Raw genomic sequence first — 18,780 nt, 5'->3', positions numbered from 1 at the left:
ACATATGCAGTCAAACAGCAGCCTACCTATTAAAAGAATCAGATGGGCCTTTATTAAAGTGCTTCTAAATGCAATCCTATCTTAATGATCTCACAGACAGTGTACAGTTGATGTATTGACATCGTACGCCATCTTGTGGCTATTAATTTATGTGCATTAGGTCAATAGACACTGCTCAAAGCCAACAAAATATGTCGGCTTCGTGTGGGCCTACACAACGTGTTTTGGGTATTAAAGTGAGTTGAGCAGATGGTTAGCCGGGAGCATATGTAATTTGTGGGAGGCAACACCGTTGACTTGGGAGACTACCAAGACTACACAAAATTAGAAGACAGATGTTTAAAATATATTATAAAAAGACCAACGAATTTTTTTACAACACATTTTAGCTGATTGGACTGAGCATGCAAGATTGACAGCGCTCTCTAGCAGGCTATGATTAAAATGGATGAGATGTGGACAATTAATATTTTTGTGAAAACAGTTTATCCACTTATTTACCACTCCATCCCATATTATATCCACTAAACATCATGATGCTAATATGATCATTTTAAACAAGGGCAGTTAAACCACAGTTTGTTAGATCCGTCCTTCTCCCTCTCCTCGCTCTGTTTAGAGCCAGAGCTGAATTATTTTGGGTGTCAGTCACAGTAGCTCTTCAATTCTGCACCATTCTTGGACCCCTGTGCAGAGGAGAATCACTTATTCAGCCTGGCTGGAGGGTTCTGTACTTAACCAGTCAGCAGTACACCTCACTGCGCCCCTGTAATAGAAGAAGAAAAGTTCACAGGCAGTCGCAGTCAAAGGGAAGACACCCTCTTTGTAATTCATGAATCTTTAACGAGGAGCCCTTGCTTTCACATTGCCACCTCATAGAGGCGGAAAGCAGCTTGTTCAGAATGTACTGACCTTGGTGAGGGTGCTACTGACAGGTCTATTACAGCCTACAGCACTACACTGTACATCCTCAGAAGACATCCTGTAAGGGACTGGTGTAAGGAGTATTGTGACCAATGATGTGTAAACACAAGTTATATGTGTTATAATACGATTACAGATGCAACAGATGCGATATGTCATCTGCAAGCATCAGCATGTCTTACAGATGAATAAATGAAAAATATGCATATTTTGAATACATAATTATATTCATACCAGCGATCTAAAGTGCATGGAAATAACAAATTCACTGTTATAATACAATTATAAACAAAATTGTGATAAGTAAAAAGTCGTGATGAACAATTACTGAAGTAGTATTCATAATTGTTGAGTAATATAACATAACATTCATAGTATCATTCATAACCATAATTTGTCTGGAACACTATCTGAGTCTAAGATGTTACTTTCAGCAAACAAGTAGTCACATTAATTCAAGAATTAATTCAAATAAGTGGATATCATTTTCTCTATGTGAGCCAAACTAAGCTAGTACGAATGTACTTCCATAGCTGACAGTTCATGACAGTAGCCTATGATATTCTTCTACTGCTTCGATGTAGAGCTTTATCGCCACCTAGAGGAGGATGTGTTGTGACAGCAGTAACAACACAACCCAGGACTATGAGGTTAAGATGGTATCATTTCACGTACCTAGCTGTGCTTGAATGAGTTTGCTTGGCACAATGGAATCATCTCAAAAGTGCAAACCCCGCCAACCTGGCACTCGGTGGGCTCAAACAGTCAGCCTTGATGCAACACAACTGAAAATCTTTAAGAAACAAGCACAAAGAAACAAGAGCAAAACAAAGGCAACATTTTTAATAACTTTATTTTTTTTTTTTTAATAGATCTGTACAACCAAGAATCAAACCGTTGATGAGCCAAGCAAAAACTGACCTGTACATGTTAAATGCTCTGGGCAGGATAGCTTACACTCATTTAAATAATCAAATGATTCATTATCTAGCTAAGCAAACACTTCAAACCAGTCCTACCGACAGAGAACAATGAGTGGCTTTGGAAAGGGTGGGAAAAAAAAAAAAGAAGAAAAAAGAAAGAAGCATGTTCCCTTTTGTTTTCCTTATCTCTCTCCAGTGTTATACAAAAGTACAGTGAAATATCTTATTTACACAGGCCTGCACAAGTCAAGAATTCTGGTTCAATCAAGTATGATGGGAGTTTCGGGAGAGGTCATTTGGTTTAATGGAGGAATTTACATTGATTATACAATCATACTTAACCAGGGAAAGTGGTAGAGATGATTCTGTGAGTAAGGGGGACATGACAAGCTCAAACATATGGCTCCTGCTCCATGTCATTTTTTATTATTTATTTGTTTTACCTCTAACCCCTTTCTGGCCTTGAAATGTACGTCCCTTGAATTGAATTCACATTTAGTAGCTAGATACCTTGTTTCCTATGGTTCCAAAACAACTAACAGTTTCAGGGGAGGGGAGACACCTAGACAGGACAACTGACATTTAGACCTCTCCCTAACCACAGCTGCCTTCAGAAAAGCAGCTCATCAAATTACCTCAGCTACCCATTCCTGAGACATTGTCAAGTCTATCCCAAAAAGCATTACATTGTTGTTTTGAGAGGTATAACTCTACTGGGGGCAATCTTGAGTGCAGATTAACTGTGTGAAAGTTAACAGTAAGACAAGTCATATGTCATGTAGTTTCTGAGGCTGTCAGTTGTCATGGTGGTGCACACATTCAGTCAAAGGAAACCGTTGAGACCCCACCCTTTACCCTGGACTTCGACATGACCAAAAACAAAATCAGAGAAATAGAAACAGAAGCTGCCTTATTGCCAGAGGAATATAACTACTACCATTACTTTAGTGTGCAGTGTGATTAGCAGTTTATAGGATCCATATAAATGCAATGACTGATTAACAAAAAAAAACATTAAAAAAATTAAAATGTGTTGAGTGGCTTTGAGCCAGGTCAAATGAATGATTTCCACACCTATAATTAAAGTAATGTCTCAGACACCAACAAACAGAGTACCCTGGGTGGGGTGAGTGAATTCAGCACCCGGGGTGGGGGTGAGTGGGTGAGTTCAACGTTGTCATAGCAGCTGCCCAGGCCAGGGTGCGTAGGGTCTGACATTGGGGGAGGGTGGGGGGTCTCAGGAAGACAACATTGATAAGCAAACGAGACATGATCAAATCATTGAGGTAAAAACTCAAGTTATGCACGATAATCCAAGTTATGCACGTTCTGTTCAATAAATGACAGTGAAAGTACTATGCAAAATCCCCCAAAATAGAAAACAGTATAACTAATATATATTACAGTATAAGCAATGCTTTGAAGAGCCATCTTTTACAGCTGGTAACGTGACTGATTCTCAACACAGACTTCCTATGTACTGCAATATACAGCACTGTACTTTCATAGACCGCTGAAGAGGGGTACCATAAAGAATGGTATGGACCAGAGTGCAATGGAGCACCAAACACCTTCTTCCCTCAGGATAACTCATTGGGACTCCATTTGGAAGCTTGTAAGTATGATATAACTGACAAAAAAATGTTGACCGAGCAAAATGAAACTGCCCAGAAATACAATGCAACGTCTGTTATTGTGAAATGGTCGCATTTGGAAGTCAACTAGAGTGAAGACTATGGGAGGGAAAGCCGTCCTGGGCAGGTTAACATGCATACAGAAGACACACGCAGACTGGATTTGTAGTATATGCACTTGGCCTATCCCAAGCCGGGCTAACTGAAAGCCGTTCTTTAGTTCCAGGTCGGTCGTCAAGGCCTGTCCATGGTTAGAGGTCCCCCACACACACACCAACGCAAATCACACATGGTGATATCCCCGACTCTTGAAGTACTTAGACAGCTGCACCAAGAATTTGCTTGAGGATCATGAGTCAGTGGAAGGGGGGAGAGAAAGAGTAGAGCACCCTTCCATTGCAACACCCCCCCCCTTCCAGTGCCTGTAGTGAATCTGAAATGTAGTGGTGGGTGGGCATGTGAGCTGTGACAACAGGCTGATGGAAACTGAAGGCAACCTGCAAGATGGCAACTCCCAGCCCCATCCCCCACAGTTAGGAGGGGGATACAGGAGGGCGGAGGCAGAGATGGGTCAGGTCTGCTGCAAGTAGAAAGCACAGATAAGGAAGCCCGTTTCCCCATAAGGCCACAGTGTTGTACGGAGAGGAGGCCAGGGTGCAGGAAGAGCAGGCCTTGTCGTCACGTGACTCCTGGGAACCCAGTTCTGCACCCTCCCCAGTCGGCCATCCAGCAAAGGGGGCTGGAGACAGAGGGGTCATCGCCGGTTTCCTTGACTGTGGTTGCGTCAAAAGGTGAGGTCCAAGGTTGTTTTTTTGTCCCCACAGACACAAACCCAGAGTCAGCAGAACTGAACACACTCTGACACCAGGCTCAGGCCCCCACCAAGGAAAACCACAGTTGTCATGAGACCAATGGAGCCCAGCACATGACAGACTGTGGCTAGTGAACTATGAACGAGAATCTAAAAATCTCACACCCCAAACAGTTCCTTAGAGGTCAACTGCATGATGTCAGCTATACAGTACAAGTGTATAGGTAGTTGGAGATTAAGTCAGTTCCCCATTGACGGACCGTGTTTCCTACTGAGTTGAGTTATACATCCACAGCATGATACTCCACAGACAAAGTTGTGCAGAGACCCGGAGGCAAACGTCGGATGGGACACGTCGGGCAGGACGGAGAAATCGGATCAACCTTCATTTAGTTAGAATATAGATTTATTCTTTAAAATGTACAAGTCTCTTTTTTTCCTGCATACAATAATTTTAATTTATTTTTCAAGGTGGTGGAAAAAGCCCAACAAACAAAACGAACAACAAAAAAAAAATTCTTCCCGGATCCAGTGGTTTTATGTTCTCCCATTGAAGTGTCGGAGGGAGGGGGGCAGGAGGGTTCTGGAGGGCTGAGTGCTCCTCCAGTGATTTGAGGATAGGGGGGCCATGGGGGGTGTAGAGGAGGGGAAGGGTGGAGGGGGGCAGCCAGGTTCAAAAGCTGTCCACCCAGGTGCTCAATCCTCTCTCTGCCAGCGTGCGGTTCACTGATACAAGCTTGAGGGGGAGAGAGAGAGAAATAGGGGAGAACTTTAAGGCCTGGGAGCTAATCTTGTGGATTAAACGTAGGACACAATAACAGACTGTTCTAGACTATCAATTCTCATTGACTCTATTTTCACCATCACAATGTATTTCAAAGTTTGTTTACTTGCTGGAAGCCCTCCTGACATACCTCATCTCCTACCATGTTCCACATTTGGACCAATGGGAGGCCTGTGTTGTTGTCGTAGTTTGTGACCTAGAACAGAAAACAGCCTGGTTAGTCAGTGTTGATGTTGACAAAAACACACAGAGCTGACGGTCATCGCTGGATTTACCTGTGCAAGCAGCGCGACCCCTCGCGTCATCTCCTCCAGAGCGGAGTTGGCCTCAGTTGAAAACCTATCCTCTCCTGTTGGGGGTATTTATAGATGTGTTAACACAATTGACGAGAACTAATTTTACCTTCCGCCTACCAGATAACATTAGAACTGATTGACATGGTTAGTTTGTTGATTTGCGAGAATGTTCACAGGTTGCGGTGTGTGAAGCTGTGAACTGATCTTTCTTGCACGTCTCCCACATTGTACATAATGCTGTTTTGTCTTTTCTTCATCACTGTACATGTCGGTTGCACCAACCTCAGTTGTGTGGATTTTTTTTTTTTTTGGAATTCTAGTAAGTATTGCAAATGTGAAATGATCAGATACATAAAAAAGATAAAAACGATTTTACCTGGTAGGGGGGCGATGTTGTCCAGTAATACTTCTGCACCTTGGAACGGTAATGTTACAAAGTCCGACCTGAAAATGGCAATACCACAAGATGTCATGAGCCCCTTCTATATTGTGTGACACTCAACTTTACTGAAGGGGGCACTATTTCCAGCATGGAGGCGTACTCCTTGCAACTCAGTTCAAGAAATGAAGGAAATTGATTATGAAAATAATCATCTTTCTAAAACATAAAAAGTCAGATTCCAATTCATTAATCACATGTTGACAACTTTTTTGTGGGGGGGAATTTACTAAAGATGACTGGAACCAAATACTGATGAGCAACATCCATGGTTTCTTTTTAGCACCCTGCATATAATTCCATTCCTGCATATAAAGGACCTGCCTTATCTGCCGTAGGGTGTCTATCTTCACTCTGTCATAGCCACCGTAGTCCACGTATCGGATCTCCACCTCGTCGGCCTCTTTGTAGAAAGAGATGACCTGGGCTCTCCACCAGGCTCCCTCCACCGCCGGCGCCGCACAGATCACCCCCACTGACAGAGAGAGAAGACTTGTGAGTCCGAGTCTCTCACTCACTCACTCACACACACACACACACACTCACTCACACACACGTCTCTATCCCGGTCCTTACCCTCAGCGGGCGAGGGCAGGGCGGGCGTGCTAGGCTGGGAGTAGCAGAGGAACATCTGCTCGTCGAGGCTGCGCAGGGCGTGGTAGGTGGGGTGTGTGTGCTGCTGGACAAACACGTGGCCTGCGGACACGATGTTCACCACAATCACCTCAACTGTCACACCGCTGGGCAGCAGCAGCTGAGGAGACACAGACAGACAGAAATTGATTAATTGTTCTATTAAGTAATTTACATGTGATGAAAATACAATATGCTTGCACGGTTCAGTGGTTAGTGTTGCCTCCTACGGTCCACACATTGCCCCTACAGGGAGGGAATTAAATCCCCAGGCTCCCTATCCCTACTGTCCTACTCTGGTCCCTAAAGGGAGGCGCAGGGTTCCCCAGGGCAGGCTTACCCAGGAGGTCATGGGGAGCGAGGGCAGCGTGAGCGGCAATGTTGGGGGGTACAGGTTGGTCAGGTCCAAGTCCTTGAACTTCTTCCCAATCAGGGCCAGCGCTTTGTCCACCTGCTGCTGGGTGCCTAGTGGGGCAGAACACACACACACACAATTCTACGAGTACACTACCAATAAACACATTTTCCTCTTTTAACTTTAGCAGCTTTAGAATAGAAAGTATTTCTTTATGAAGACTGCGGAGGAGGACCACACTCACCCTCTATGTGGCATATCTGGAACTCTTGCGTGTAAGGCAGGGTAGAGATGTAGATCTTTGCTCCTGAGCTTTGCTTCAGGAAGCTGACGTACCGCCCCTGTTTCCCAATTAACCGCCCCACCAGATGCTAGGAAACGCAGCATAAAAAAATAAAAAAAAGAATGTGACAAAAATATAACAATTTAGATTTTGTCACTATAAATCTGCACAGGTGAATATGTGCACCATGCTTTGGGGTGAGTAAGAGTGTGTGTGTGTGTGTGTGGATGGACCAGGCTCACCTTCGGCACCTGGATCTCCCACACGATGAGCTCCGAGTACTGAAGCGTGCCATGGCTGCTCTGGCCGTCCCCCACACCCATGGTGCAACCGCTGTCCACAGAGTCCATACTGTTCACATCAGAACCTGAACACATTCAGGGTGAGCAGGAATAACAGTTTAAAAAATAAATTAAAAACAAATAAGCTGTGTCATATGTTCACAAATACAGAAACACACAGGGCAGGTTGCCACTCAGGTTGCCACTCACACCTACATCCAATGTCACACACACAGACTATAACGAACCCAAACTCCACTCACACACACGCCCAGATCTCTCACACACAAAGAGACCTCTCATACAATGACGGAAGCACTGTATGTTGTTTATTATGATCTGTAACCATTTCTACCAAGACCATGATGCAGGCTTTAAGTGCAGTTACCCTGTTTGCTCCCTGGAGGTCTGTGAAGTAATTATTAACATGACATTCATAAGCAGAGCAGATCTTATCCATTTGCGCAACTGTTTCCACTCGCTACATTGGAAAATACCTACCCATTGGATATAAAAAATAAGGTTATACTTAATTACACTTTAATGCCTGTTTAACGCCAACCAGAGGTCAGTCATCATTCACAGTCGCGCCTAATCAGTGACTTTAACATCAGTAGCAAAAAAAAACAGCTGCAAGACACACAAAGCATAAATGAGCCAACATACTGTGACAGGTTTGCGATTGTCAACGTATGTTACCATGACAATGAACTTCTATACATACAACTGGCAAGACAGTGCCATGATGTTCTCAGGAGAAAGCTAATATTGTATTATGAGGACAGGAATCTGACAACTGATGAACAGTATCTGACTGCTAATCCCCAGCAGTCTTATTCCCCTTCATGTGTCCTCTTTACCTTTTCTGAATTATTATTATGCTACAATTGTTATTTCAGTGTTTTGCACAATTGGGCAATTGTATGGCACTCATAATTTTGTGAAGTCAAAAGTAAAATAAACTACTGCATCACTCAAATAAATTAAATATAAAAAAAGGAATTTGAGTTCAGATTGAGGCCTGTGATCTCCAATTATATATATAACATAATCCGTTCAGTCAAACATCTCTCAGATGTTTTGATTATGGCTAATTTTATGTTATGTTCAACAAGGGGCTCAAAAATCTGTTTACTGTATACCTAAAATAAATCATGGAAAATGTCTAATAACCATGTAGGGAAGCTGAGGCCATATGAAAAGCTGCTTAAGTGGCCATGAGAGAGACTGTGTGTGTGTGTGTGTGTGTGTGTGTGTGTGTGTGTGTGTGTGTGTGTGTGTGTGCGTGCGGCACGCGTCTTCTGAACCTCCATCACATGCTGTTTGGAAATGATAGCAGCTGAGGGGTAAATCAGTGCTGGGCCTGGACCATGGATTAGATTACTAGCAACACTCTTTCTCAGACTACTGTTGTTCGTTGTTAGTGTAGGACGAGCAACAGGGTCTTCACCGTATGGCTCAGAGAAACGATCATGACTCACCTCCGGACTGATCTGTCTCCGCCTCGCTCATCCCGTGAGCGCCATTCCTGAGGCCCATCCCGTTGAGCCTCTTCAGCTCACACACAGCCCCCGCTGCATGCCCCGGCAAGACCCCTATCGCGGTCTCAGTCTCCTCAGGGACCTGTGGCCGCGAGGCCAGCCCCTCAGACATCCCTGACACCTGGATCAGGTCCTCTTTGTTCTCCCTCTCGGGCATGCTGCCCTGGAGGTCCTTGCTGCTTACACCGTCCTCCGAGTGGCACGTGCTGTAGGCTGAGTGCTCCGCCACCGTCTGCCGCTCGTCTGCTTTTAGTGTGTCCAGGCTGGGCAGGGTGGCATCCTGTGTCCCCTGGGATGCTTTCCCCCAGTGGCCTCTCTGTGTATTCTCTATCCCCCTGTCCCTGTCCTCCATTGGTTCCCATGTTGGGTCAGATGGACAACCGTTTGGCATCCCTTCTTCCTCTTTCTCCTCTGTCAACACTGCCCCTCTCGACTCGTGGTCTATCGGGGAGGGCCCTTCCTGGAGGAGATGCTGCGCTGTGTCCCTTGTGATTGGCTCTTGTTCTGAACATGGCCTGCCATTGGCCAGTGGGGTGCTGCTGCAGGTGGGCTGGACAGTGTGGCCTGCCTCCTCACAGCTGGCGATGCTGAGGACCTCCTGGGTGGCTGCCGAGATGGCCTCAGTAATCAGGCCAGCGGCCAGGTGCTCCAGCTCCTCACTGCTGCTGGCCCCGTTTTCCTGGAAGTCTGCTGGTGCTGGTGCTGGGACCAGGGCAGGGGAGGCCGGTGTGCTAGTCATGAAGTGGTGGTAGGAGCCCTGAGACGACATGGGGGTCTCTGTGAGGGGGGGCTCTTGCATGACTGCGCTCTGGGCCTCGGCGGCGGTGACCGGCGAGGAGGGCAGCTCGTCTTTGGTGGAGGGGAGGGTGAGGGCCTCCATCGTCAGCTCAGCCGGCAGGTTCTCTGCACAGGGTGCCGACACATCGTGTTCTGCCACCGTTCCTTCTGACTTGTTGACCAGGTCTGTAGCAGACGTGTCATGGGTTGCTTGGGAAAGTGCGAATGCTGCTGTGGTGGTGGTCTCCTCTGGTGCAGGGGCCTGCTCGCTGACCGGTAGGTTCTCAGGCTCCGTAACCAAAGCTATGGAGGCTGGCGGGATCTGCCCAGTTCCGCCGTGCTCTCTCTCTGGTAGTGGGGGGGTCGAGATCTCTTCTCTGCTTTGTGCTGTTAGGGGCGAGGCTGAGGGGGGCTGCGTCAGGCTGCTCGTGGGTACCTCCAGGCGGGTCGCCACGTCCAGGTCTGCCGTCGCTCTGTCCGGGTGGGGGGGTGATGCCAAGGGCGCTTCCAATCTCTCTGAAGTGACCGCTGTGGGTGGAGGGGGACTCTGTACCTCTGCAGCCATGGCTTTAGTGGCTGGGATGTGAATCTGTGCTATTACTTCCTGCTCTGTTGACCTCTGCTCTTTGACCTTGGGGGGTCTGTCTCTGCTGGCTGTCCGGTGGGTGGTGGTGGCGGTGATAGTGGTTGGGGAAGGGGACACGGCCCCCTTCTCCACCAGGCCATTGCTGCCCTCGCTGGGGGATGTCAGCAGGCCCATGGTGGCCTCCGCCCCCTCCTCGTTGTCGTGGCTGGTGACTTGCTCTTTCTTGCGCGAGATGTACCACCACCAGCCTATCAGCGCCAGCACTCCGGGCAGCGTGTACGGGACAACAGACCGGAACCTCAGCGGCATCTCCTCAGGACCCTAGCAGCTACACCTGGGGAAGGGGAGGTTATAGGTTAGCTGGAGTGGCATGCTGACTTCAATGTATTTATTTATCTACACTTCATTTAACCAGGTAAGACCCTTGAAGTCAACAAGGAAGTAAAACAACATAACTTTCCTCAAAAGTAGTTCAGGAGTATTGCTATATGCTGAATAGTTCAAACAATACAGGTGATCATTAGTCAATAATAATAGGGCACAAGTGTCTCATTTTACCAGGACTGCACTTTTTTTGCGTTGTTTCGTGGGTGGCCTTCAGAGCAACTACCCAACAGAGACACATTGCATAATAACCCTCGGTTACAACCTGTAGTTTCACATCTGGTGGGAGAACAGTAACACTTCTACATTTCAGTCAAACAAATGTGTAAAGTGATGAAAAACACACAAAAGGGAAGAGGTTAAGTGCACAGCAAGCTTTTTCTCTTTTCTTTTTAGGTAATAAAGACTGGCCTAAAGTGTTGATATATATACAAATAAATGACAGCTTGAAAAGCAAAATAAAGACAGCTTTTTGCTTCTTCACTCATCTACAGCAGACCGCTCGTTAGCAACGTGTTTGGCTCCCTGACCACAGGAAGGCACAGCGTGTGTTCCACAAGCCCTCTGCAGGACAGCAGATCACAGAAGGACACTAGTGTTTACATGGGGCCATTATTAACACCAAAATGAGAAGGGTGTGTCTGCCTTGCAACAAGATAAATCAACCAGTGCTGTTCACATCGGTTTGACGAGAAATGTCACTGGATGCACAAAGCACACCAAACAGTCAACGCAGTGACGTTGCCTGCTGAACCAGAAGCATGAACAGTTGCACTCTTGGATGCAGAATAAATAGCCCTCCCAGTTCAGTTGTCTACAGCATCCTATAACTCCAAGTATAAACTAGGTTGACTGTATTTCCGTTTATCAGCATTTTTCATACAGGTGCATGCATGGTTAAAAAAAGAAAAAAAGACAAAGTGTAATTTGACATTGCGGCTATGGGAGCCACACAACGTCACAGTTCACTGAACTAGCCAGACTGTCAACAATTAAGCTATGTTTGAATACTGGCTGTTCAGATATGATTCCAGAGGCACAAGACAAACAAACTATTTCAATTGATGGGGAACGTAGCGGGCTTATGCAAATACACCTCTGGAGCCAGACAAACACAGAAGGCAAAACTTCTCAGTCGTTGAGAGTTCAACAATGCGTCTTCACAACAACTTAATGGTTGGATGACGGCAGACCCAGAGAATTCTGTAAATACGTAGATTTTTTGTATAGCTTTTGTATAGCTCATTCATTTCAATGGGACAGTTTGGTGATGAAGTGCACACTGATAAAATGCACATGGCACTGTAGACAATGCTGAACTGTCTCATGAATATGAAAATAAAAGCAAAGTGACAAAACACAAACAGTACCCTCCCATGAAAGGTAGAAGCTAGGAAGAAGCCTCTACTGTCACAAAAGGACCAAACTGCCCGTCTTAACTTTGCCAGAGACCACTTGGACAAGCCTGAAGATTTCTGGAAGTCCGTTCTCTGGACAGATGAGTCTAAGATTAACCTTTTTGGTCACAATCAAAACCACTATGTTTGGCGAAAACCCAACACTACCTACCATCAAAAGAATCTTATCCCAACAAGCAAATCTACCAAAGAATGGCTCAGGAGAAAGAATGTTTGTGGTTTGGATCAAGTAAAAGTTCTGACCTAAATCCAATCGAGATGATGTGGTAGGACCTGAAGCAGGCAGTTCATGCCAGACACCCCTCAAACCTCACTCAACTGAGAGTTCTGTAAGGAGGAGTGGGCAAAAATCCCTCGAAATGAGACGTTTACTCCAAGTTATCGCTGCTAATGGAGGTGCCACAAGCTATTGACTGAAGAGGTTCACATATTTTTGCACACATGAAATCTGAGTTTTGGTTAAATAAACCACGTTCGTTAAATAAACAATGTAAATATAAAGCTTTTTTTTGTGTCCCTTATTTGGAATGTCTACTACAAATTGGGGTTCAGATAAAGATTTTATAAGTTAATTTTAATATTTAAAATAATGACCATCCCTGTAGGGTTAGGGTTAAAAGTTCACAAACTTTCAAGCAGCACTGTACATGTTGTGAATAAGCACTACCCAGTTACAGAGAAATTCCCATGATCAGGAGTAGGACACATTTCTACTATTAAACTGTAGAACAAGCAACTACAGTAAGGTTCTATAGGTCAACCACCACCATTAAGACCCTATAGGCCAAGCAATTACAGTAGGGTTCTATAGACCAAGCAACTACAGTAGGGTTCTATAGGCCAAGCAACTACAGTAGGGTTCTATAGGCCAAGCAACTACAGTAGGGTTCTATAGGCCAAGCAACTACAGTAGGGTTCTATAGGCCAAGCAACTACAGTAGGGTTCTATAGACCAAGCAACCACAATAAGGTCTCTCTGTAGCACCGGCAACCGCAGCTGTGCTACAGGGTTAATGTTTAACCTCCATCTGACTACTGGGCATGCTCGGCTGCTCCTGCCCAGATTGGTTGGGGCAGACGCCAACTCCATGTTAAAAAAGGAAGTCCGGGCATGCCTTTCCTTAACAGACCCAGTGCAGCACAGCCTCTACAAGGAAGGAATGCATCACAGGGGTGACTCCCTCGCTTGCTCCCATCGACCACCTTCTCACAGGCTGCTAGGACGTGCGGTGGGGCTTCCACTACGGGCCTGTGTACACGTATTGTCACACACGCACGTACGCACACAGTGTGCCAGTGAACCTGGACTTTGACCTCCACATCGTTTGCTGTGCAGCTCACTGAGCAGAGGTGGGTCTTAGAGTGACAGAGCGCAGGCACACGAGAGGCTGTGTACTGTAGCGCCCTGGGATGTGCTGTTAACACAGGAAATAGTATGAAGACGTCTGGGTTTTAAGGGGTTCTTCAGTCGTCGTACCCCACAATAGAGGCACATGTTGACTATGAAAAGAAACGTTCCCCTTTTTTTTCCATGAGGTATTTCCTAAGACACCCACTGAAAAGTGCGGGGCTTGTGGTCATTGCCTGACTGTTTGTGGGTGTCAATCATTTGCACGCATCTATCATCCATTTCACTTGTAAGAGAGAACACACACCAGGGGACAGGTGAGACTCGAATAACTTCCATCATCTGAGGATATCGAAGGCGTGAGCATCTCAATAAGACTGCTGTTGTTTAACAGAGCTTACACAACTAAGAGGCTCAACGCTGAATGACATGGGATGAGGACAGGCCCATGAATGGATGTTGTAACACTGCTGACCCAGGTAAAGGTGTTTGTACAGGAGGACAACTGGGGTAAACTGAAAACCTAAACAGACTCAAGCACCGTACCTTCTTCAGTTAGATAAGTGGTCGGAGCTTGCAGTGCAGGGCTGTGGTCAATCCTGTTTTAATTACCCTGAACCCTGTTGCAGTGACATGTGCCATGTTGCCATGCATGCCAATTAAGAAAACTGCAAAAAACAGTCCATTGACCTGACCAGTCATGCATTCTTTCATGTCAATTGTAAAAGCCTTCAGTCATAGGAGTGGTGGTTAATGTAATGTAATACTGTGTGTTTGTAGGCCTATCACCACCTATTCAGACTGCACAAATTCGATGATGTCTTTTTTATATTTTCATTCAGTTTTCTTACCATTGAATGATGGATTAACACATTTGTTAAATATGGCGCAAGACAAGATCCAACCTAATGCTGCCTCAAGAACCACCGTGACGACTATGCCTAAGTTCAAACACCAACTACGTACGTAAAAATCACACAACTGAAACGAGTCGACCGGCAAAAACAACAATTTGCCCCACGCTTTGATAAGAGGGGCTTTCCGGAATTCCAACAGTGGGATTCCCTTGGTGAGACAGCTATTGGAGGGTAATGATGTGGAGGGAGCAGGAATCACTAGCTGGGAAGGGTTAAAGGACAGGGATTAATGAGGGGTCAAGCTAGCATGAGTCCCAGGCCAGTGAAGAGCAGTGCATCTGGGTGTATGCGTTTTCTATCTACACCAGACTTGAGCACATTGCACCATCAGCTATTTGGACTGGGTAGAAAAGCAGGATTACGCATTTCAGATGTTCAGACTAACATATTGTCTTATTTGGTTTATGACACATTTTGGCAATGTGTTATAAACTTAAATTAAAATGAAAACTAAAACTATGAAATTAGTTTATTGAACTGGTACATCAATAAAACTGTCTAATTGACTCATACAAAAATGCAAAAAGGAAAGCTGGAGTATCAATAGGCTACTGTTAAAATTGACTGATACTCCTACTTAAATCATTATTTCTCAGATTAAAAACAAAAATCATCCATCCAGTTTGCCACCACTTTAGTAATGAAAACCTTATTTTCCAGTGGGCAATTAGCTGTTATGTCTGAGAGAGGTACATTTTAGAAAAGTCTACCTAGGCAAATTAGGATCAGATACACCGTGGTGAATATAGAAACATGATGGAGATATTACTAGGATACCTGATGGCTGGTGAATAGATTCTGACTAGTTTTGAATTGACACACCCATGCCACCTTAAAGTCGGCCTTATTAAATTGCAAACCTGTAGTGTGTCAGTCGCGCTTCCGACATTCACCTTCGACAAGGTTAGAAGCGTAAACGCCCACACAAAGTTAGGCTCCTTCAGTAAGGGCCAAATGGAATAGGCGTCTTCGCTCACACCCGCCATGTGGGCCTGTGCATGCGCGACTACACAGAAGCTCGCAAGTCAAGAATCAAACTGCGCCGCTCTACGACCTTGGGGCTAGATAACGGAGGGGTCACTCTGTATTTGCTTTACATGTTACAACCCATACAATGCGCTCAGTACCGGCAGCGTAAGCAGCTTAATACACACCCGTGCTGCATTTGGAAAACTAGGCAACCTTTAAAGCTTACCGATAGCCCTAATAATTCTCCACCCATGCAGTCGAGATGAGCGATCAAGTCTTCTCTGTTACTATGCTGTCACTAGATCTCTGTTGTAGGTTATCCCAGGAACATGAATTGTATCGGACGCAAGAATAAACTGACTATCGAGCCACTTAATTCACAGACATAGATGCCCTTGTGATGGCTAATATTTAATCAATCCCGTGTCTCAAAACTGTGGGCTTCGAAATCAAGTTTTAGCCAACACTTGATGGTTGATGGAGTAAGCTACAATTACCTCGAGGTTGCGATGAGCTCCACATATCCGCCGCTATTCGATATCTACAATTCCAAAGCAGTCTACTAGGCGTACTACAATATATGCGGTAAAATTTAGTTGCTTCCCGGCGCTGTTGCACAATAGCTGCAAGAGGCAGACTAGCTGGGATAGGCAACTTGCTAGCTATGATATGACCTACACTGTGCGTAATAAAAGCATGGTAGGCCGCGGCGCGTGATGAATTACAATGTCTATCAAGTTAGCCGGTTAGCACCACACAATTGTTACAAAGACGCACATTAAAACACACACAACCCACGGGAACTCAGTCAAGAGGACAACACGGCGTGAATGCTTTAAACAAACACCATATGTACGTGATCTATATGAAAGTGTCAATTTGTCCAGCTAATTCATACAAGCCTCTCTATTAGGTTAGCCATTTTCGTTGAGTTTGAGCTCAGTGACTGACACTCCATTCACAATGCTGCAGCGAGTCACAACGCACTAAACTGTTCCACTACGCGAGCTGAATATAACAACACGTACATTATAGTGTTTGGTCGTAGGGGGAAACTAGCTCCTGACCAAATGTCGCATGTATCGTATAAAGGACATTTTGGTCGTGATATAACGCTACTCTACAACTTGGGCCTCGAAACCTTCACGTTAGCTTGCTAGCTGGACATGAAGGAATAGCCACCTTACTCGCTAGCCAGGCACATTTGCTTGCAAGACACAGCAAACTCATGCACACAAAGACAGTGACCACGCAACTGACCATTTCAATTGTACAATTTCAATTTGGTAACATAAAAAATAGTTAATTCACTGACTGCGCGTGTAACATGGTCTCAATGACATGGAATACTGCACACGAGAACGGCGTTACAACCGATTTGTGACAGTCAATGATCGTTCCAATGGCGACAGTTTCTTTGAGTGGACAGTTAAGAACCATTCCCGGTAATGCAACATTGTAACTCGCCAGGGGACTATATCGCGCTACCTTGCTACAAATGATACAGGCTGCATAACCAGCTCACGTCGTCTCTGGTGTCTGCCATATCATTGCCAAATTTACACTATTCACCTCCTCATACTTACAGTATGTAAGCGTCCTCCGCGCCGCCACGGTGAATTGAATTATCGTGATATAAAGTTACGTATTCCGGGCCCAACTAAATCCCAACGTGTCCCCCCTATCTTATGTCTCTCTTTCTCTATCCTCCCCACGTGTTGACCGTCTAAGCGAAGACTCTAAAAACAGACCCAACAGCTGATCAAACATCGCGATAACGATGCAGACGTGTGAAGACGAAGAAGACTGTAGTCTCGCGGGGTTAGGGATACTGTAAAGTTTTACATGCAAGTGTAGTTGTAACTAAGCACAACAGACAAGTGGTGCTTATTGGGGTCTTTGAATTGGTAACAAAAAAGTGGTATTTGATCTTAAAATTAGGTCCATGAGGTACATCTCTTGACCTCTAATTAAAATAGAAATGATACAGTAAACATTCTTGAAAATGTAGCCCAGAACATTCTAGCTTGAAACCAGGCAGGTCAGTGCCCCATTACAATGTGTGTTTCCAGGCTTGAACATTTGAACATTCCATGTAGAATTGCCAGAGGTTCCCTTTTTAAATACTCTTCAGATGCATCCATCCTCCTTCCCTTCTTTTAGGAAATGACTGATCTGACATAACTTGGTTGGTGAAAGCAGTGCAATGAAATGCTTACTTTTACCAATGCAATCATTATAGATCAACAATTAAAAGCCATCTAAAAGGAATAACACCTGATGTAATATAATCGCTGAAAACATTAGAAATATTAGGTAATTCAAATCTTAGAACTTTAGACACAATTTAAGGACTATTTCTTGGTGTAAGACATGCTCAACAAATGGTCTAATTCAAAATCATGAGAAGACCGTACACAACTGCAACCTTACACCTTCAGATTGAATCAACCATAGCTTATATTGACAGTAAGACTCAGTGACCAGAGTGGAGAACAAAACCTTTATTACTAACACTTGAATAATTCAATTTGTAAGTTATACATTACACAGCAACTAACTGCTTTACAAAAAAGCTAAATTATACAATATCATCACATGTATTTACAGTGTAGTAAATAATCCTTTTTCAAATTGTACACAAAATATTTACAAAAGGTGAAACACACCGCTTAGAAAACCCCAGGCCAACACTCCAAAGACACGTTAGATTTGCATAACATCAAATTAAACATGCCACATTTGACGATTCACCAATGACAAAACCCTTGACTGTGATTCAGAATAGTGCAAGTCAACAACTCATCTAAAGAGGCAATGGGTACTCAACATGTCCTTAACCCCCAATAGACACCAAATGTTAGGGCCTTCATCCTGGAAACTATGGAAAACGGACATGAGATGTACAGTAGTACATTTTCCTCCTGATTTAAAAAAAAGAAGAAAAAAAAGAAAAAAAAAGAAGTAGATTTGAAAACTCCCACAATTACTTTAAAAGAGCATTGAATTCTCTTTATCAAAGGCGAGAGACGACCCACCAAGTCATAGAATGGAATATGTGTTAAGGAGCAAGCAACTGTTGGAGCTGTACAACAATACACTGATGAGTGATTATGCAAATACATCCATGAGGAGGACTTCAAAATACTGTCTTAAAATTGGGGGTGGCTATTTAAGATGGATCAGGGAATAGTAACTGGGAGAAGGTATTAAAGTGGTTAGAGGATAACAAACACTGTACTATAACATTATATTGTTGATCATGGAATTTGGTTTCTTTGATATTCAATTGTCTAGTTGCATTTGGTAACCTTTTTCAGATGTCTCTTTTCCCTTTACATTGTTTGGAGACGGACCATGTAGTGTTAAATCAAATAATTAAAAAAAAAAGAAGAAAAAAAAAGTCAGTATCACTCAAAGTACTGTGTTGGAAGGATTTCCATCTAAAACAGCCTTATGGTTCAGTTTCAGTTTCTA

At 44.5% G+C, this 18,780-nt stretch overlaps 1 protein-coding gene across 1 annotated transcript; it reads right to left on the bottom strand.

Annotated features, from left to right (window-relative positions):
• Positions 1-1,759: 1,759 nt before the first annotated feature.
• On the bottom strand, positions 1,760-17,021 carry akap1b (A kinase (PRKA) anchor protein 1b). The gene is made up of 11 exons (XM_083685292.1): positions 16,890-17,021; positions 8,845-10,601; positions 7,325-7,449; positions 7,044-7,170; positions 6,785-6,909; positions 6,388-6,565; positions 6,136-6,286; positions 5,749-5,816; positions 5,352-5,425; positions 5,207-5,272; positions 1,760-5,028 (listed from the first exon to the last, which is right to left on the bottom strand). The coding sequence occupies exons 2-11, from the start codon at positions 10,574-10,576 to the stop codon at positions 4,966-4,968; spliced, it is 2,709 nt and encodes a 902-aa protein (XP_083541418.1). The 5' UTR covers positions 10,577-10,601; positions 16,890-17,021; the 3' UTR covers positions 1,760-4,965.
• Between the last annotated feature and the right edge of the window lie 1,759 nt (positions 17,022-18,780).

The sequence above is a fragment of the Argentina silus genome (genome assembly GCF_951799395.1).
Source record: "Argentina silus genome assembly, chromosome: 14".
Taxonomy (NCBI): Eukaryota; Metazoa; Chordata; class Actinopteri; order Argentiniformes; family Argentinidae; genus Argentina; species Argentina silus.
The sequence above is the reverse complement of the archived record's forward strand: the minus strand, read 5'-3'. Positions and strand labels throughout refer to the sequence as shown.

Bases quoted from the DNA above. Each gene is read 5' to 3' on its own strand.
- akap1b (XM_083685292.1), bottom strand. From the start codon at position 10,576: ATGCCGCTGAGGTTCCGGTCTGTTGTCCCGTACACGCTGCCCGGAGTG. The intron at 7,450-8,844 runs GTGAGTCATGAT...GAATGTGTTCAG, and splicing joins GGAGACAGATCAGTCCGGAG to GTTCTGATGTGAACAGTATG. The intron at 6,910-7,043 runs GTGAGTGTGGTC...CTGCCCCACTAG, and splicing joins CCAGATATGCCACATAGAGG to GCACCCAGCAGCAGGTGGAC.